General features: G+C 33.0%; 2 protein-coding genes across 4 annotated transcripts; one reads left to right on the top strand and one right to left on the bottom strand.

The window, feature by feature from the left end:
* Window positions 1–469: 469 nt before the first annotated feature.
* On the bottom strand, window positions 470–2,337 carry LOC108204321 (uncharacterized). The gene is made up of 2 exons (XM_017373703.2): window positions 1,567–2,337; window positions 470–1,202 (listed from the first exon to the last, which is right to left on the bottom strand). Exons 1-2 carry the CDS (start codon window positions 2,168–2,170, stop codon window positions 811–813), a joined length of 996 nt encoding a protein of 331 aa, XP_017229192.1. The 5' UTR covers window positions 2,171–2,337; the 3' UTR covers window positions 470–810.
* An 11,491-nt stretch (window positions 2,338–13,828) lies between these two features.
* Window positions 13,829–20,323, top strand: LOC108214168 (internal alternative NAD(P)H-ubiquinone oxidoreductase A1, mitochondrial). 3 transcript variants are annotated; one of them, XM_017386018.2, is made up of 9 exons: window positions 13,829–13,946; window positions 14,826–15,436; window positions 15,677–15,890; window positions 17,473–17,633; window positions 17,810–17,875; window positions 17,964–18,127; window positions 18,212–18,326; window positions 19,518–19,697; window positions 19,913–20,323. In XM_017386018.2, the coding sequence occupies exons 2-9, from the start codon at window positions 14,855–14,857 to the stop codon at window positions 20,063–20,065; spliced, it is 1,635 nt and encodes a 544-aa protein (XP_017241507.1). In that variant the 5' UTR covers window positions 13,829–13,946; window positions 14,826–14,854; the 3' UTR covers window positions 20,066–20,323. The 3 variants fall into 3 exon arrangements, with proteins under 3 accessions (XP_017241507.1, XP_063941998.1, XP_017241497.1); XM_064085928.1 differs by having other exon boundaries at window positions 14,779–15,436; XM_017386008.2 differs by lacking the exon at window positions 13,829–13,946 and adding an exon at window positions 13,954–14,298.
* The last annotated feature ends 607 nt before the right edge of the window (window positions 20,324–20,930 follow it).

The raw sequence follows: 20,930 nt of genomic DNA, 5'->3' as shown, positions 1-20,930 counted from the left end.
GTTGGCTAATACTGTAGATATTTCAAATAGCGAAGCATATTACATATACGTACTTATCAGTGGCAGTTGTTAACTTGTTATGACTTGTTAGTTGTTACACATAGTTGGTACCCACTGTGTTCTGTTGAGCTATACGTAAATTTTGATCGATTATACATTAACGGAATCCAACTATAGTTTAATACATAGGGACTAGAAGTTTAACTACTGTTGAGTTAATTTGTGTAGATCGATTAATACAACAGAGTACGAGTACCTCTTACTAAATCAAGAGGAACCAAAGTCTGGTTTTGTTGCGGGTAAATCCGAAAGTGTCTGTGGACGGTGAGCTAGCTGACATTTTTAGCTTTGCTTGATGTGACAAATGCTCTACTTGATGGACCCAATTTTTTTGAGAGGCCAAAAGCTTCTGTTAATGTATGTACTAGGAAACTGTATAAATCACCATCTCATCCATTTCCCCACATGCTTCCACAACTCTTTGGTCCATTTTGCAACCATTATTCCATAAACAAAAAAAATGGTCTTCCTTGAGGACCACTTTTCAGATTTATACAAATAAATTCAAGTGGGGTGGCTCTAGTTTCACAAACCCCATCATATCCTCCTTCCTATTCTATAACCACAACTTTTCATAAACCAATAATCAAACCAAAAAATTCAAACTTTGCAACTCCCTCTTGAGAGCCTTCTTTCAAAGACCACAACCAGGTCCAAAAAACAAAAACCAATATGCGAGTATACATAATAGCAACATTTAAAGTTATAATTCAATACGAAATGTGAATTTTAAAAATTAAAATAAAATTTCTAATGTGACCCTCGATTAACCATCTCCATGTACTGGTTGAGAGACTCCTGTCTCTGCAGCCTCATTTCCTGGTTAAACTTGTTGATAAACGCTTCCACTCGCCGGTTCAACTCGTCCTGACTCGGCGACGCTTCCTTCCTCAGCTTCCCTCCCGACACCGGCGACGGCGAATCGTAATTCGTCCGATCTCTAAACGTCTCCGATTTGATCACGCGCCGCGGAGAACACGTGGGCGAATCGGCTGCCACGTGGCTGTTGTGATTCTCAAATGTATCGGACTTCTTGAGGTGCCTCGTGAGTGGCACGTGACGCCCGTCCGTTATGGCTTTCCAGGTGCTCTCCAACGTCTCTTGCCGCTTCGGCTTCGCCACCCTCAGCGCCCTCTTTCCACCTGTGCACATTTCCCAATACAACCATATCATCTTCCCCTTCAATTATTATAATATAATTCTATTTAAAATATAGCCGTTAGCTCAACCATTTTTATTTATACAATAATGTAAGCGTATAAATTGGGAATCAGAACTAACCGGTCCACTAATTCAGAGTTTTCAGAAGATTGATTAACTTTTTACTAATAAATCAAACTTTTTTAATAATATTTTTGTTAAAATTAATTAATAATTTAAAAACTTTTAGAACACTGATTATCAGTCTTCTAGATATTTTCGATTTATGAAAGAATCTCCGATATGAAAATAACATGAAAAAAGTAATTGATGCAAGTTTAATTAATTGAAAATCTGTGTTCATACCTTCAGGACTAGCTTTTGCAGGCTTCCGGTTGCTAAACCTGGACAAAACCAGAGGTTTCTCCTTCGCCGGAATTCGAAACTCCTCATTCTCCACCTTCCGCGGCGGCGTCCACGTGGACCTCGATATCACAAACTCATTATCCTCGCCCTTCTCCGCCACAGCTTCCGGTTTAATCTCCACCACCGGCTTCAATTCCTCCACAGGATCCTCAATCTTCCGATACGCCTCCTCCGGTTCCTCAATTTTGCGATAAATATCATCATCAGCTTCGATTTTGTGATAGACCTCATTTTGAGCATAAACAGCCGGCAGATCCATAGGGACCGGAGACGGTAACGGCACTTTAATTTGATTCTGGTGTTGATGATCGGAGTCATCGATCTTTGTGTGAAACTTCGATGAAGCGGCAATGATGATGATAATAGCGTTAAGAACAAAGTACAAATAAGGAGGCTGAAGCCACGAGAGAATCGAGGACCAAACGACAGGGATTTCATCTATAAGAACCGGAAGAGATAGTTTTAAAAACAAGGCTATAGACACAACGCCAGTTGAAATCAACAGCGCCTTAACAGAAAATATCATACTAGTAGATGAGCCCATGATTAAGATATTGATTTGGTTTGAATTGGGGAAGAAGAAGAGATGAGTTTAGAGTGGTGATGAAATGAGGAGGATGTATTAAAAGATGGATTTATAGAGATGTATTAATGGGGAGATATGGGTGGGGTTAGGGTGGACGCGGGTTGTATGATGAGATAAGGATTTAGTGTTTAGACCGTTGGTTATGGGAGAGATGGGGTATTTGAAAGGCCTTGCTTACTTGTTTTCGAGCTCCTCTGCGTGCCACGTGTGAACTCGGTGTTTTAAATTTATTTTGAGCGATCTTTGATTTTCACGAGCATTTATTTATTATCGTTGGAATAGAGATTTTGTTATGTACTGAGTACTGGTAAAATCTTTATGGATGTAGTTAAACATTTATTTGTTCCATCGAGTAAGAGTTTGATGGAGTGAATATGTTAGTTCAGCAGGTGCCACTCCGTCCCAAACTAAATGTTTTTAACTTTAAAAAATAATTTTTCTTAAAAAACTTTTTGATTAGGTATTTAATTTTTTTTTCCATTCTTAATAGTTGTGCTAAATTAAGAGAAAAGTTCTATGGAGAGCACGTTTTCATCGGAGACGTTGGAGACCACTTATATTCTGCAACTAAAACACTACTAAATTTATTGTTTTGCTAAGTACATTCAATAAATATCACTATTTCATTGAAAATGTTGAAAATTATTTATGCTAAACAAGTAGAACATGTATGTTTTTGCAAGATCAGCAAATATTCTGCACACTAAATATGGTTTTGTAAAATAATATGTTTTTAGTGTTTTGTTTGTCAAATATTTAAAATTTGCAAGATTGTCATTAAAATAAAGATCTTTGTAGAACATGATTCGAAAAATAATACATTTTGCAATGTTTTTATGGAGTATTTTAGTTGCAGTATATAAGTGGTCTTCAAGTCTCCAATGAAAACGAGGTCTCCATAGAACTAATCCCATTAAATTAAAGTGTGTTGTGAGTATTTGTATATTAGTTAAAAATTAAAATTGTGTTCCAAGACCATTTTAACAAACGCTCCGGCTAACCTGTGTCCCGAGGGCACATGTTAATGTGTATCTAATGCACCTGGATTGTGTTTCAAATTTGATGATTTTAATTAGAAAGCTAATTTCAAATTTATTATTAATAAAAAATTAAAAATTAAAGAAGTTATAAACATGAAAGTCTTTTGTGATGAAAAAGAGAAAATCAATAGAGTTTGAACAAATGAAAAATAATGAATGTTATATATCTATATAAGCTTTCGATAACAATTCAGATACATTAAATCCACCTTAACCTGTGTCCTGGGCACAGGTTAGTCAACTCGTTTAAGAAATATTATTTAAAACATTGTTTTAAAGAGAGAGACAAGTATTTTGGGGCACATATCATTTTAAAATGAACATGTAAATTGAGATGGAGGCTGTATTTGGTTCTAATTATAGGTGTAAATGAGTCAAATTGTTCATTCCTTGCTCGACCTGTCTAACAGTGTTCATTCGGTTCGTTCTCCGAACTTTTAAATCAAATCGAGTTTGAGCTGTCTAAAAGTGTTCATTTCGGTTCGGTTCGATTACACCTTGTTCCAATGCAGATAACCGTTTTGATATTCTTTTTACTTCAAATTAATTGAGTTTTCCATTTTTAATACTCATATTTATCATTACTCTTTTGAAATTATCCTTTTTCAATTACTCCCTTTTCAAATTCAGATAACCGTATTAAAATTCTTTTTACTTCAAATTAGTTGAGTTTTTCTTTTTTTAATATACATTTATGATTAATCTTTTGAAATTATCTTTTCTTATATATTATTTTCAAAATATCATATTAATAATAATACTGAAAGGCAACACAATATATATGAATAGCAAAAAAATTACTTTTGTTTAATATTGTTTAATATATATGAAATTAGCAAAATGATCATATTTATTTATTTATTTAAATTGGTTATATAAGTTATTTAATATTTTTATTACATGTGTTTTTTTACATGACACTCGATCTTTTACACACATATTTCAATGTGTTTTGACTCAACAAATATATGTTCAATTATCACAACGAACCTTGCTACAATTGTATCAGAATCATGCAAGATAACTTCACCGAAGCTTGATTCGATCAATAAACAATCCAGTCTAAAACTGGTCCAACTACCCGAGTCCCAAATTTAAACATGAGTGCCGATGTGGATGCACAGGTAAAACAAGTAAAGTAGTCACGTCAGCCAGCTACACGGTGTTTATCTATACAAGCTTGACTTGACTTTCTTTCTGGTACTATTTTATGTGCGGTACATGACATTCTTGCGGTCGAATACTCGAATTTATCCAACTTTCTATAATTATAAAAATAGATAAACTAATCCTAAAATTTCTCCGTGTCCTGATGCTTTGTTACTCCCTCCGTCCCTCTGATTTCTATACACTTTCTTTTTCGGAATGTCCCATTCAATTCTATACATTTCAAAACTTTCCTAAAATAGTACTCCCTCTGTCCCATTTAATTGTATATGTTTCTTTTCAACTGCTCGACACGCATTTCAATGCTCTTATAAAACATAGTTCCGTAACTTATTTTTGAGATTTTCTTTTTCTGAATAAAAATATAACATTCAAACTTTAATTCAGAAAAAGAAATTTTTAAAAATAAATTACACAACTACATTTTACAGGAGCATTAAAGTCCGTGCCGCGTCCCCGTCCCCCAATGTATACTACTCAGGGGGACGGAGGGAGTAAACTTTTATAATATAAAAATCCCACTCACCCACTAACTTCGTGGGTGTTTGGCCCCCCTTATAAGCTGGACTTCTCGACTTATAAGTTAGAAGCACTTATTTCGTACCGTTTGTGTAAGAAGTCAAGAAGCACTTAAAAAAAGTTAGGAATGCTAGCTTTTGTTTCAGGGCTTCTACTTATTTCCCAAACACTTTAATCACTTATAAGTCTTATCTTACTTCTAACTTCTACTCCACTTATTTATTTTAAGTAATAAGCACTTATTTTAAGCTCACCCAAACGGCCCCTTCATCTACTTTTCTCAATCTATCACTTAAATATTAATGGGTCTCATCACTTTACCTACTTTTCTTTCTCTTTCTTATTACTTTACATTAACTTATACACTTTTCTTAGTCTCCGTGCCCGATACAAATGTATATATCTCAATGGGACGGAGGGAGTAATAGTCAAAGATTAAGACCGTACATGATTAAGACCAGCTAATCTCAGTTCCTACTTATTTTATTGTTCATAATCACGTGTAATAGCCTCATAGGTGAGGAGACCGTAGCCGGATACAATTTATATAGTAGTACTACTATATTTTTCTTAACTGAACCATCTTACACTTAACAAACTGGACGTTACTCTCGCAATTTTTTTCTCCTTGTTGCGGTGTTTTGTGCTGAACTTATTTCATATAAAAAACAAGGATTTATTTTAGAAAATATATACTTTCATATTATTTTCATGTTGAATATAAGTATAAGATCCATAAAAAATCTGCTCTAACACCTTGAGATTTTAGATGAAATAATTTTCTACGTGGTATCAGAGCTCTGGTGGCAATTTATGTCCGAAAGATGGCATCCGTGATCTAGTCTTTAACCAAAAAAATGGGATTTCGATTGAGGAGAGTGTTGAATATAAGTATAAGATCCATGAAGGCCTTCCCTCACATCTTAGAGCATCTCCAGCAGAGTCCCAACATTTTCCCTAAATATATAATAAAATATTCATTTTTAAGGGATTACTACATTTTATTGAATGGGAACCCCAATAACATTCCCTATTTCTATTCTCTAATATTATTATAATATTATATTCAACTTGTAAGTAGGAGAGAGAAAGAAGGGAAAGAGGGGGGAAAAAGGAGAGAAGTGAATATTTTATTCTTCGAAATAGTATGAGGAATGGTTCCACACTCCTTAAAAATGAGGAATGAAGTGGGGATCTTAACTTTTTAAGGGATGGCTAGGACTCTGCTGGAGTTGTATTTCATGTCATACTCCTTATATTAATAGTTTAGAACACCATATAAGAAAACTGCCGGAGATGCTCTTAATATTTTAGATGAGATGGTTCCCTACATTTCGGAACTTTAATATTCGGGGAGCGTAAATCATATTTTATTTGTAAAATAGATACTCATTTACAGAAGAAAGTGCATACCCATATTTATTCAAATTTAATAATTTAATCTCGAAAAATTATAAATTATACGTGTTATTGACCTATCTAACAATTCGTTGTTAAGGAGTTGTTACTTTTGAAACTGCTCGATATTGCCAAAAATATTACTCATATTCGAAATGTTCAGTGCATGAATAAGTGACACCAGGCTAATTGTTGGCCTGTTATTTAAAGCTCCTGATAACTACTTCTCCATATATATAATTGCTCATGCATGTGTTCTGGTTTCTTTGGACGCTCGTTCAAAAATATTCTTTCAACGATTATATATCTTTACATCTTGTCTACTAATTAAAAATATGGGATTAATTTAAACACTTTCCTGAACCTATGCAAGCTAGTACAAAGATATCACGAAGAAAATAAATAGATATCACGAAGAAAACAAGTAACATAAATATCTCTTACGCCGATGCATATATGACACATATACCAGTATGAATATGAGATGAAACCATTCAATTGAGGACACGAGAAATGTTACTTGTGCAGTCCGTATCTCGGTATTCTTGATTAGGTAAATTTAAATAAATCCATAACTCGTAGACTTCGTTAAAGTGAGACCATATTTTAGAATACAACTACCGTATATGCAAGATATTGATATTGATGTAGAATATTTTTACTTGTTAGATTAAAATTATCTTGTTATGTGAGTTTGTTAGCATACGTGAAATTTTAGCAAGGGCCACACTTTTTGGTAGATTTATTGGTGGAGGAACAATATCTGATTTTAACGGGCAGGTAAAAGAAATGTCAAATATGATTACATGCTTTTGTAATTTATCAAAACCTCACAATTTTCTGTTAATATTGATATAATGAATAAAAGAAAATAAAATATCAAGAACTCAGTCGCCAAATTTTTTGATATAACTTAAGTAAAGTTAGTTATTATTTAAAATGGGTACATAATTAAAAAAAGTAAAGATCGGATTAAAATATTATTTAAGAGTTTGAAAGTTTCACTCGTAAGTCGAGTTAAGTTAGAAGCCGTTTGAAAATGTGCATTTCATTTCAAATGATAGAATTGAAATGACAGAATTTAAGTTGTCATTTCAAATTTTCAGATCTATACTAACATTTGAATACGTGGATTTCAAATGAAATCCAAATCAAAATCCAAATTTCCAAACAAATTATTTGATCAAATTAGAATTTTCAGAATTTCAAGTGAAATCCTGGTTACCAAACAGGACATAATTTGTTAATTAATTATATTTATAGATTGATACTTTATTTAGATATTGTGTTATACAAATTTTTTATAAAAACATGAAATTTGATATACATTCGAAATCTAGACATATTGAAAAATGACGTTTTTTCTAAATTGCATGTCGAAAAATATCAAAATAATTATTTCATCTTTTTTGTTTTTATAAGCGACCGCCTCTTGCACAATTGTATATATGTCCATATGTGACCGTTGTATGATGCTTGTTTCTTAAGAAAGAGCCTCGATGTAGTTCATACCAGATCGTTTTATGCTTTGCTCCACCGGCTTTTCTTCTGCTTCTTTTTAATTTTTAACCAAATCTTCATCATTTTATCGTCCGGAAAAAGCGTATAAAGCAGGGTGTACCACCCTCTTTTTTTTCTAAATAAAGTTCAATCAGAAGCGAATTTCACACCATAAAGTCACAATAATTTTGGAGGCAATTTATATATCAAAAGCAAGTATCCGGAAAGAACAACACATGCATAACCCGTTGCCGAACCACGAATTACAATGTGCCGGCAGAAATTTAAGATGATCAGCATATTTTACTCTTTTAACGAAAATATGGACTTAGTTGAGGAATAAAATTCATATTTACGAAATGTTCTCGAGTTTTAAGCAATTTAACAGATATCAATTTTTTTAAAATTTTTTGAGATAACTCTCCTATTTTTTTAAAAGTTCGTATTTACCTATTTTCTTCGTAAATAATAAATTTATTGGTTACGGAATCGAAACCTCTAATATCTATACTATACTATTAAAGCCGAAACATTAAAAGTTTGGTCGGTCGGTACGTGGCCGAAGTACGGGCTTATTTGTATAACTCATTATTCTTTTAACTTTGGGCCGAAATCTATACTATACTTTTAAAACCAAAACATTGAAAGTTTGATCGGTCATTTGGGCCGAAATACGGGCCTATCTATATAACTAATTATTTTTTTTAACTTTGGGCCGAAATAAGACCTATTTATATAACTAATTATTCTTTTTAACTATAATATGTTATCTTTTTTATATTTTCAAACTAAAAAAACTCAAGTTTCGAAAATAACATCGAACAATATAGTTATTACCTTTTTAACTAAAATACGTTATCTTTTTTAAGGCTCACTATACTATTAAAATCGAAAATTGAAAGTTTGGTATGTCGATAATTGGACCGAATACGGGCCTATCGACATAACTAATTATTCTTTTTAACTTTGGACCGTAATACATGCCTATCTATATAACTAATTATTCTTTTAAACTAGAATATGTTATCTTTTTTATATTTTCTAACTAAAAAAACTCAATTTTTTAAAATAACATCGAGTAATAGTAATTACCTTCTTAACTAAAACACATTATTTTTTTAAAAATTTATTGATTGAAAAAATTGATCTTCTACAATTAACACGGGCGACATATATATAAAAATATAATATTATTATTAAATAAATAGTGATATTTGTCGATCAAAATATATTAATGTTACTTTAAATACTCTATTGATCTAAATTTGAAAGTAAAAATTAAAAATCTATACTATGCTATATATTATTGTACTATTAAAACAGAAACATGAAAAGTTCAGTTGGTCGGTCGAGTTTGATAAACCGGTTCATATTTGATCCATGTACCTCCTTAATTTATAACATATTCTGATATATTTTTTTATTGTCTATTAAACCACAAAACTAAAAATTAGGTTACTGTTATGGATTAGTACACTTCCCTTTAGCTTACAATATGTTTTATACTTCTATGATTCTATTTTAAGGATTAATTCTATATTATTAATAACAAAATATTAAAAGGTTGATTGAGTTGTTTATATCTAGGTTTATGGTTTTCTTAAATTATAACATATAAAAAATATAATATATTTTAACATTTTATTAAAATATTTGACTTATTTTTAAATTAGCTATTTGACGGATTTAACTATTAACAATTCATTCAGCCGTTAAATAAAAGTTTTATTTAATCACATTATTCTATCATAATTCAACTTTCAATAAAATTAGTTAAATCTAAAATATATACGATAAAATAATAAATATTATAACCGCCCGTGCATTGCACGGGTTTTAAGCTAGTATCACTTAGACTGGCGGTGACAGATTTGGTTACGAAATCGAATCTAATAGGAAGAATAAAGTATACACCACCGCGATAGTCCTCCTTTTTGGCCAAAGTACCGTGACACAGTCATATCTTCTCCGTTCAACTGAATATCAGTTTTGTTTATTAATAATTCATTTCCGGTAATTAGTTAAACAAACATAATATCGGCTGCCCTCCACAACACAGTATATATATAGTTTCTGTCTATGTACGTGGCCACATAATTTAACTGGGTTATGTGTACATGTGTGCAACTTATAATCTGACGCGCCGTTGAAAAAAATTAGAAAAATATTTACGTTAAATGATGAATATTACAAGTCATTTAAATATAAAATTAAGAAACTAGTAGTAATACGTAAGAAATGAGACTGAAGTTATAAGGGAGATCTTACGGGTTTTTTTAAAGTTAGTTTTTTAAAGTTTTTGAATGTTAATTTTCATAATTCTTGTTAAATTAATCATTAATAGCGGATTCTTAATATGAATCTGAGTCAGTATACAGTTAACAGTTATTGACCGTTCAAGTTCAAGAGTATTAAAGCATTTGCGATGCATGTGTGACAGTGTAGTTGCAGTATTTTTAGCAGCGTCTTGTGATTAAACTCAAACTGAGTGGTGAGGAACTTTGTAAAAGCTTACGAACATGACCCAGACTTGTCTTATCAAATAATTGGTGCTACACTACTTCCACAGTGTCACAGTGTGATTCAGTGAAGGTGAGGTACTGAGGAATATCGGTTTGAAAAAATGTTTGGCACTGGATGATATTTTAGATTTTGCATATAAATTCCAGCCATGATCGAAGAAATTAGGAATTAGAATTGGTTGATTGTCGATTCATGATTTATCGATAATTTATTGGAATTTTTTTTTGATATTTTTTTTAGTCAAATCAAAATGTAATAGATAAAATCAATATAATACTTTTTTAAAAATTAATCAAGAATTTGTCAATAAATTAGGACGTTCAGAATAGTTTGATAGTATTATTTTTCAGAAGAGTGAGTAACGGGACTATTAATATAATAACCACACACTAGCCTCCGCAAACCCTAATTTCCCCTCCTCTGTCCCTTTCTTTGCTTAATAGCAGCGGGGGCTTCCACCGGATCTCTACCGGTGGAAAGCCCTAAAATTTTTTATTTCTTTTGTGTTTGCTTTTTTCTTCCAATAAAACTTCTTTGGCATTTGTTTTTCCGGATCTAAGGATTCAAAACCTTTTCCGATTTGGCCTTCTTTTCTTAGATCTCAATTCCACGGAACTACGGATTTCTCGTTCTTCCCGGTGCTTTTATCCTTGAAAGTGGCCCGAGTTATCGTGTTTCTGTGAGTTTTGTTCCCCAGATCTAAGATTGACTTGGTTTAGCCAATATTTCATTTACGCATTTGGTTGTTAGGTTATCACGTTTGGTTTGGTTTTTTGTTGTCTCACCGTTTGTGTGAGTTTTGTTATTTTCTCACCGTTTGTGTGAGTATGATGTTTGATTTAGTAATAGAAATTGTCAAGGGATTGCATTCTCAGTCGATAGCTCAAACTGTTTGTGACGGAAGCGAAAGTGGCGAAGTTTGTGTAGATATCATCTTCAACAAATCACGTGATTTTATCTCCAAGATGAATGGATTAATCAGTGATTGTTTCTGTATTTTGTTTGTTCGACGCGACTGTTTATGTAGATGACGTATGGTTTTTTATTATTGAATTAACTCATTTATCAAAAAAAAACGGGACTATTAATATCATTAAAGACGTAGTTTTTTCATTTCTGTGAGATACTGTGTTATTTTACTGATACGAAGATGTGGTTTGGACCTGGGCCTATTTATATGATTGGTTCAAGTTCTTTGTCAGCTTGTCAGTGAATTGGGCTTATTCAGTTGATATTTTATTTTGTCAGCCCAAGTAGATTGTTGACTTTTAATATGTCTGTGAACTGGGCTTATTCAGCTGGTATGTACTCTTTGTACACTGGGCCAGGTTTGGTACAAGTGAAACTACTAAAATTATTAAGCATTCAGAATGTTAAGTATTTTTTTGTCAGAAGAGGAATAATAATATACTAGCCTTTAACCCGTGCAAAGAACGGACGGGTATATAGTTGGTAATTTATTATTTATAATTTAAATTTTTTACAAAAAAAAATAATAATAAAAATTTAAATTATAAATTTTATTAGTATTTTAGTATTAATGGATTGAATTTTAATTAAATTATATTATTCAACTGATTATATTTTCTCCCGATTACTTAAAAATGGACAAACCCTATAATACACACACACACACATACATTTAATCCGAATTTAGTACACGTAGATTTATAAATAAAAAAAATCCGAAAATTCTAACTTTTTCCGAACATAGCCGATCGTGTAATACCTTTGAAAGATTCAGTAATCTAATTTATTGAATTTCAACGTAATTTTGTAATCTTGTTTTTTTTTTTGCAACAATAACTTTTAAGATTAGTTAGAAAAGGTTATGTAATGGTTATGTTGAAATAGAACACGTTAAAGTTAAATAGAGAGTTATATGAAGGTTCTTGTTAAAAAAATATATTCAAAATTGTATATTTATAATTTTATTTATAACATCATTATAATTTTTTTAATGAAATATTATATGATAATGTATTGTTATGAGTGGTTTTAGTATTTGAAAGTGTTTATAATACTAATAGACTCCACATTTGTAGACTTGTAGTACCAAAAGGAGAGTACCAAATCAAAAAATATAACTAAAACCTAGGACTACAAATTATACCCATGTTGGCTTATTATAGTATAGTATAGATCGAATAATCTAGTTCTTGTCACGCGCACAAATGATTCCAGTTCCAGCATTTCCCCGATTCATCGAATATCGTTAGGCGGCTAGTGACAAAGAAATTACGTTCAAATTTAGATGTGGAAACGGATACTTAAATTCAGTGTACAAGAAATATCAATATCAATTGGAGTTAAAAAGAAATATTCCAATTTTAAAATACAGGCTGTTTAATTTTTTAATATATTATTATTTTATATTTTTTTGAATAAAATATATAATTAATAAATATATGATTAATATATGTTGTAAATTTGATAGAAGCTTTCAGAGAAAATGAAAAAAAATTGCTAGTAACAAAGACTCAAAGAGCGTGAGCCCAAAAGTATAGAAATAGTAGATACGCAGATTATATTATTCCAAAATATTTAACCTTTATATTCACCTGTCTTCCTTGTAAAAGAACTCCAAATAACTGTATTATATATTTAAACGTTATTATCTTCAAGAACAAAAAAATTTATTTATTTATATATATAGATAGAGTTATATGCAATTTGCACCCCTTATGTTTGGACATAATGCACATTGCACCTAATAGTTTTGAAAAATACACTTTGCAGCCCCAGACTTTTAACCTGTAGACACTTTGCACCCTTTCCGTTAATTTCTGCCGTTACTGTTAACTTTTGCAGGGGCATTTTGGGAAATTTAATTATATTTAATTAAAATCAGACTTTTATTTAAATTTTCTAACCATCTAAACGATATTTTTCGGAAAAACTTAAAGAACGAAAGTTGTAGAGAATAAAAAGATATTTTTAGAACAATAAGGTTCAAAATTTAAATAATTATTTAAAAACGATTGTTCATTTTTACAAGATTTCTAATTTTTGAATTTTTTTAGAATAATCATAAAAAGAATTACGAAAATTTTGAACCTTATAGTTTTAAGAAGATTTTTTTATTCTCTACAACTTTCGTTCTTTAAGTTTTTCCGAAAAATATCGTTTAGATGGTCAGAAAATTTAAATAAAGGTCTGATTTTAATTAAATATCCCAAAATGCCCCTGTAAAAATTAACGGTAACGGCAGAAATTAACGGAAAGGGTGCAAAGTGTCTACGGGTTAAAAATCTGGGGCTGCAAAGTGTATTTTCCAAAACTATTAGGTGCAATGTGCATTATGTCCAAACATAAGGGGTGCAAATTGCATATAACTCATATAGATATAGATACTAGGTTGTGGAAACAAGGGTCAGCGGTCAGCACATGCTTTCTTGCTCGACAAGTCGCTACATAAATATCTGTATGTCTATACGGACAGCTCATGTATATTTCCTAAATTCGTGGAGATTTACATTAGTTTTGTTATTACTTCACTTGGCCGCTGTAACTGTTCTCTGTTCTAACTACACATTCATAATAAGCCAAGCATTAGCCTTTCTCTCCTGCATTCCAATTTATTTTTTGTATGTATACAAGTTCTATGATTTTTTAGCTCGAACTCGATAATCAAAAACTAAACTCGACTCGAGTTACATACGACTGTTTTGTGTATCTGTTTGTTGCTAAGAAATTTATTAAATTTCTGTGTTAGTTGTTTTAAATTAGGTGATATCTAGATACAGAGGAATATATTGTAACATTTTTGAATTAATTTCTCCTCCATTTAGGTCACTCATAAGGGGCTGGTGTTAATATCATTTTCATCTCTGTAATTAATGTCTTCAATCTGATCTTCAGAACATGCCAGAATTGCCTGTTTTGATAGTAGCTGCATTTTCTGCTTAGTGTATAATTTTTTCGATCTGCAAATGAAAGGTTAATTAAAGATTCAGAGTTGTATGATTTCACTGAGATAATCGGCTTATAATGCTTATAGCCTTCGTTGTAGCCTGTAGGAGGTTTACATTTCTTATTTAGCTCTAAGAATACTCAAATATATTAGTTGCTTTAGTTGCGATATGCCTTGCTATTTGGAAATGATGTGCGTGCTGTTTATCTCTGTCGGGCTATTAATCTCTGAATATATTGCTCTTTGGTGTTGCCATCAGATGATGAACATAGCTAGGTCTAATTCGTCTTCTTTCACAGCTTGGTCCTAAAAATAACTGCTGTCATGCTTTACTCAAGTTAAATTAGGATGGTTTGGACTATAGCTCTTGTTGTCCTAATTGTTGTCCTTAGCTCACATTCTAATGGAGAAACTTATGGGCTTATTCCTATATTAGACTGCGCTGCATTAACCTGTTCTACATTAATTTTACATTACTTAACTAATTGGGTATATTCCTCTATGAGTTCCACTTTAAGCAAGTCAAAACAACTAAACTAGCTCCAAATCTCAGATCTTTTGCTACGAGCTAACACGAAAGGCATGGCATTGGCAAGAATCGCAAGGAATGGTTTGAGGCGGTCAGGTTCTGTTGGAAGTTATGCAAGTCACAATGACACCCCCTACGAGGGATTATCAACTTGTAGTTATTCAGGGACATCTGCTGCAAAAGTTGAAAGAGGTGGCAGTTTGGCATACCTTACAAGCATCAAGAAGGTGGATCATATAAGTTTTGGGAGCAGAGGAATTAGTGTGACCCCTCATTATCAGTTTGCTCAAGCAGAGAGGATTGTGGAGGAATCTGATTCAGAATATGAAAAGCAAAAATATCCTAGTCTAGAAGCAACAAAGCCAGGTGAAAAGCCTAGGGTGGTTGTCCTTGGCACTGGATGGGCAGCATGTAGATTTCTTAAAGGGATCGACACTAATATTTATGACGTTGTTTGCATATCTCCTAGGAACCACATGGTTTTCACTCCCCTACTTGCATCAACTTGTGTTGGAACCTTAGAATTCCGCTCTGTAGCTGAGCCAGTTACTAGAATACAATCTGCACTGGCCAAGAATCCCAAGTCCTACTTTTATCTGGCTAACTGCACAGATGTAGACACGGACAAGCATGAAGTGAGCAGCTACAACTGCAATTTTCTTAACCAAAGACATTGTACTTGTACACAAACTATAAGTATTTATGTTACTAGTTACTACATTGCATATAAAGTATAACTATAGTTATCGGTGTGCATTAGATAATAACCAATACATATATGCAGAGATCATAGACACACGTAAAGATCAGTTCTTAATATTCCAGGAATTTTGTCTTCTTATTTTTATTGATGGCTGGTTGTTCCTCCCAACCAGGTGTACTGTGAAACAGCTGCTGATGTTGGACTCCCACATGAGCCTTATCGCTTTAAAGTTTCATATGACAAGCTTGTTATTGCTGCTGGATCGGAGCCCTTAACTTTTGGAATAAAGGGAGTAAAGGAACATGCACATTTCCTTCGCGAAGTAAATCATGCCCAAGAAATAAGGAAGAAGCTTCTGTTGAACCTGATGCTATCACAAAATCCAGGTTAATTTCTTACAGTCGCTATAAGTAGGAAATCAACAATATTTGTCTGTTGTTCTTTACAGTGTATTAGTATTTGGCAAAGATTTTGCTTAATTTTGTAGTTTATACTCTTTTACATTAGTACTCCTAATTTACTGATACTGACATACTGTCCAGTGTCCATTAAACTGCTACTTGCAAGTAGGAGCCACTTGTGGAATTTAGCCAATGTTCAGTCTATTACATAACTTGGGTTCATTTTCTTATGACTGGATTATTAAGGCAATGCTGGATAGGGGATATTATGTGGGTGTTTGGGAATAGAACTTCTGGGCTTAAAAGCGTAGAAGCCCACTTCTTCTTTTTTGACGTCCGTTTGGCAAATGGTTTGAAGCGCTTAGGTAAAAGTAAAAAAGCCCAGAAAAAAAGCTACGAAACCTAGCTTTTTATTGGGACTCAGCTTCAGCTTCTTTCTAACAGAAAACGAACTTAGCTAGATCTGTCTTTCAGCGGCGCTATTCCCTCACCTCTCTTCTTCTTCTTCTTCTTCTTCTTCTCATAGCTGCTCTTTAATTAACAAATCACTGCTCTTTAATTTACTTGAATTATCAGCAGTTATTAATTTTTTCTTTTAGTGCGGAGTTTAAAATTTTTTATTTGTAAAATATTTCATGTATTAATAATAGAAGGTCTTATATTATTATTATTTATTTATTAAAAAAACAAATTATTTATATTACAAAATTACGAAACTATACCAACTTATAAGCTAAGTTATCCAAACACTTAAAAACCTTATAAGTCACGCTATCCAAACACTTATAATAGCTTATAAGTCCAAACCACTTTCTCACTTCTAGTCCACTTCTTTATCTTAAGTAATAAGTCACTTCTTTTAAGCTCAGCCAAACGGCCCAATGTAACAGTAGCAAACACGATAACACATGCAACATTTATATTATGCAATTGTTCTAGCTAATTTTGTAATTTAGGCATATAAATTCATTTGTTATTCACTTCTGTTCTGTCCAAATGTCCTTCAACACTTTGCTTCCTCAACTTCATCTGATAGAACCAATATTCAAACACTTCACCTCATAAAATATGATCAGTTTTATGATTTACATGTTTTCCACCATGGATTCTCTTGATCCATCAATATAATTGAATTTTGTTAAGTACTAGCACTGTAAAAATATGTTGGAGCTTTCTGTTTTTATTTTGTTGGCGGTTCTGTAGGCTAGTTTATGTTGCTCCTGAGAATATTAGCCTGATCGAGTCCTTCATAGATCATAAACTTTTAATAAACAAGTTTAATTTTATTTACTATTATCACATCAAGCATAATGTGTCACCTTCGGTGTATTGTCTATGTAACGTACAATTTTATTATACCTCACTTTACTTTTTACTTTCTTTGTTCTGTTAAAAATCTCCTGATTCTTGCTTCAAATATGAATACTATGGCTGTAGGTTTCTGAAAAAGCTAAAGCCCTTATCGGATTTGAACTGATAATATACGCCTTACCATGGCATTACTCTACCACTGAATTAACCATTTTGTTTAAGTTTAAAACATTTTAAACATGGTCCGTAATTGCAGGCATATCAGAAGAGGAAAAGGAACGCCTGCTACACTGTGTAGTTATTGGAGGAGGCCCTACAGGAGTAGAGTTTAGTGGTGAATTGAGTGATTTTATCATGAGAGATGTTCGTCAAAGATACACTCATGTCAAAAATTATATCAAAGTCACCCTCATCGAGGTATGACAAATATTTTCCATCATATGCCATGTTTGTCTAATAGCTACAATATTTTCTTATCTCCTCCAAGTTCATTGTTGGAGAGTTTATGTAAGGAGCAAGTTTTTTAATAGAAGTTTTCCATCAAAAAAAAAAAAAAAGTTCTTACTCATTGTCATTAATTTGTTTGCTAACAGGCTAATGAGATTTTGTCATCATTTGATGTTGGATTGCGGCAGTATGCCACTAAACACTTAACCAAGGTAGATCCAATTTTCTACATATACAGATGATGTTGGTTAGCAAAATTTGCAGTGACACTAAAATCTCAGTATCTGTTATATATATCAGCATGGGGTCCGACTTGTCCAAGGTGTTGTGAAAGAGGTGCACCCCAAAAAGATAGTTCTGAGTGATGGGAGTGATGTTCCGTATGGCCTTTTGGTGTGGTCCACTGGAGTTGGTCCTTCCGATTTTGTGAAATCACTAAATATACCCAAGTCTCATGGTGGACGGTATATTCCTCGTAAAATTTGCCTTTTTGTGTCTCGATTAATTTCCATCCTGAAGTAATGTGCTGACTTGACTTTATGCTGTAGGATTGGTGTTGATGAATGGCTCCGCGTTCCTTCTGTGGAAGATGTTTTTGCACTTGGAGATTGTGCTGGTTTTCTTGAACAGACAGGAAAGCAAGTGCTTCCAGCTTTGGCTCAGGTTTGATGCCTTCTGCTCAAGTACTACACATGTCAAACTGCTAAACTATTCCACTTTCCTTTCGCTACTCTGTTTGTTAGAGCATTGACTGGAGGGCTAGGTAGAAAATGAATTGAACTTTGGATCTTATATAGGAATATGTTTTACCGTAAACTTGTCAGTTGCAGGCAGACATAGAGGTAGTTTGTTTAAAGTGTGAGCTAACCACCGAAGCTGACAACAAAGAATAAGAGTTTGAGTTTAGGATGTCTGAACTGGTCATGCAAATGTGGATTGAGTGACACTAAGAGATGAAGTTTCCAAGTTTTGGTAATTTTTTTCTTTTTGCCATGGAAAGAAAGATTTATTAATCATGAAAATCTTTACAAAGCAAATGATAAAAAGCAGGGTGAACATTCCCCACTTCCCACTTATGTTCAGCTATGACACAGCTATACTTCTCTACATAATGAGCGACACTTCGGGATCATTCAGGCCAGCTTATTCAGGCTTTGTCAAAGTGCTCCCTCAGCAAAGCATCTCCAGAATTGGCAGAGGGTATGGGTATTAGAGAAGCCCTTAGTTGGATCAAAGACAATATTGTTTCGAATGTCATAATCGAGTCTGATTGTCTCCAGGTTATCCAATTAATTCGCAGCTCTTTCTCAAGTTATTCATACTTAGGACGAGTTGTGGATGAATGCAGGCAGCTATTGGAGAATCTCCAAAATCAGAATGTAGTGCTTTGTTTTGTTAAGCGTTCTGCTAACAGTGTCCAAGTTTGGGTAATAATACGATGCAGGATATGATATAACCAACATTGCAGCAGCATTATCTATCCAGTATTCATCTCAAAAGAATCAAAGTACTGATGGATTAGTAAATTCTGAGTACTTTGTTTGACGAAGTGATCTGACCACCAGAAGATGCTATATGTAGATAAGAATTTTGTGATATAACAAAATCTCCAACCATTTTTAATGATGAAGGATTACTAATGAAGATATCTTATATGAACTGCTGGTATTTTTTTTGTGAAAAAACAGTTTCATGAGCATTTTATGCCAATCTTGAGATTGGCAGAGAACTGTCTTTGAAAAATATATTCCTTAGTTAACTTGTACAGCTGCTTTTTTACATCTAGCAAGCTTCTGACTTTTAAAACTTACTCTAATATAGATCCATGATTTAATTTCCACATATTTTGAGTAGGTTGCCGAGAGGCAAGGAAAATATCTTGTGAAACTGTTCAACAACATTGGCAATCAAAATGGAGGGAAGGCTTTCTCCACAAAAGATGTTAATCTGGGCGAGGCTTTTGTCTACAATCATCTTGGAAGCATGGCATCTGTCGGTCGTTACAAAGCTCTAGTTGATCTAAGCCAGTCCAAGGTACTTTTCTTCTAATATCGTGATATTTATATATTTTCAGGTTTAGAACCTGAGGATGCCCCGAGTATCTGGACCAGATATAGAGCAGTTGAAAGTTGAAACTGCACTTGGGTCAATTAAAATTAAAACTAATATGGTTGTGGAGCTTAAGCAAGCATGACCTCTTCCACTCATTGATATACTAACAAAGATCTCTATTAACTTGTTTTTAACAGGATGCCAAGGGACTCTCATTTGCAGGATTTACAAGTTGGCTGATCTGGCGGTCTGCATACCTGACACGTGTAGTGAGCTGGAGAAACCGTGTCTATGTGGCTGTGAACTGGGCTACCACATTAATCTTTGGCAGAGACAATACAAGAATATGATGCTCCACAAGAACAAAATGAAAAATACAATTCTTATGCATTTAATATCAGTTGTCATCTTTGGCTTCAGGTATAAAGGTAAAGAGTGTAGAATTATTATTCAAAATCAATGCTTAATTACTTTAATGGCCTGATAATGCCTGGTGAGAATTAGATAGTCTGTAGTCGGGAAGCTACATTTGCAATAAACAGATAGAGGGTTATTCATGTAATACAAATTTTCAGCAAGTCATAATTATTTAATCTGTTACTGCTCCATACATTGATCCAAAGCATGAAAACCATTTGTTACCGAGACGAAAAAGGGTATTAGCTATGATATGCAAGGGATTATGTCACTAACTTAGTTCTATAATTTTCTCTCTTGATCTGCCGTTTTAATTATTGCTGGTAGCTGTTTTCGAACACCATAAGTGTTGAAATAGACATACTTGACTTTATTCTAGACACCAGGGGTACTTAGTTAATAAAGAAGAGGACGGGGGTTGGGAATTTGTGTGAATGAATCAAAGTCTATGTAATCATGTTGAAATAAGAAAATCTTGAACTGTGAGAATATAAGTGGGGAGCATGGATTAAATAGACCTGCCTACACATCTGTACATATAAGACTTTATATCTGAAATACTCCTATAGATTAAATGAGCATTTGATTCAACTGTTGGCCCTCCCTCTCACATGACCATGTTTATCAAAATAATAGTAATAGTGATCCAATAAAGCAGAGCTGCCGCCTGCCAAGATATTGCATATCTTTGTGTATGATCAATATATGTTGTCCCAGGACACCCGGGTTCTACCCTCGCTCATCCCGAAAACGGGTGTCAATCCTATCTCACCCCGAAAAATATTGGAATAGATGCTT

This window comes from Daucus carota, chromosome 1, assembly GCF_001625215.2.
Source record: "Daucus carota subsp. sativus chromosome 1, DH1 v3.0, whole genome shotgun sequence".
NCBI classification, from domain to species: Eukaryota; Viridiplantae; Streptophyta; class Magnoliopsida; order Apiales; family Apiaceae; genus Daucus; species Daucus carota.
The sequence above is the reverse complement of the archived record's forward strand: the minus strand, read 5'-3'. Positions and strand labels throughout refer to the sequence as shown.

Coding starts and splice junctions, on each gene's coding strand:
- LOC108204321 (XM_017373703.2), bottom strand. CDS start 2,170: ATGGGCTCATCTACTAGTATGATATTTTCTGTTAAGGCGCTGTTGATT. Junction 1,203..1,566: donor TGCAAAAGCTAGTCCTGAAG/GTATGAACACAG, acceptor AAATGTGCACAG/GTGGAAAGAGGGCGCTGAGG.
- LOC108214168 (XM_017386008.2), top strand. Junction 17,634..17,809: donor TCAAAGTCACCCTCATCGAG/GTATGACAAATA, acceptor GTTTGCTAACAG/GCTAATGAGATTTTGTCATC. Junction 17,876..17,963: donor CCACTAAACACTTAACCAAG/GTAGATCCAATT, acceptor TATATATATCAG/CATGGGGTCCGACTTGTCCA.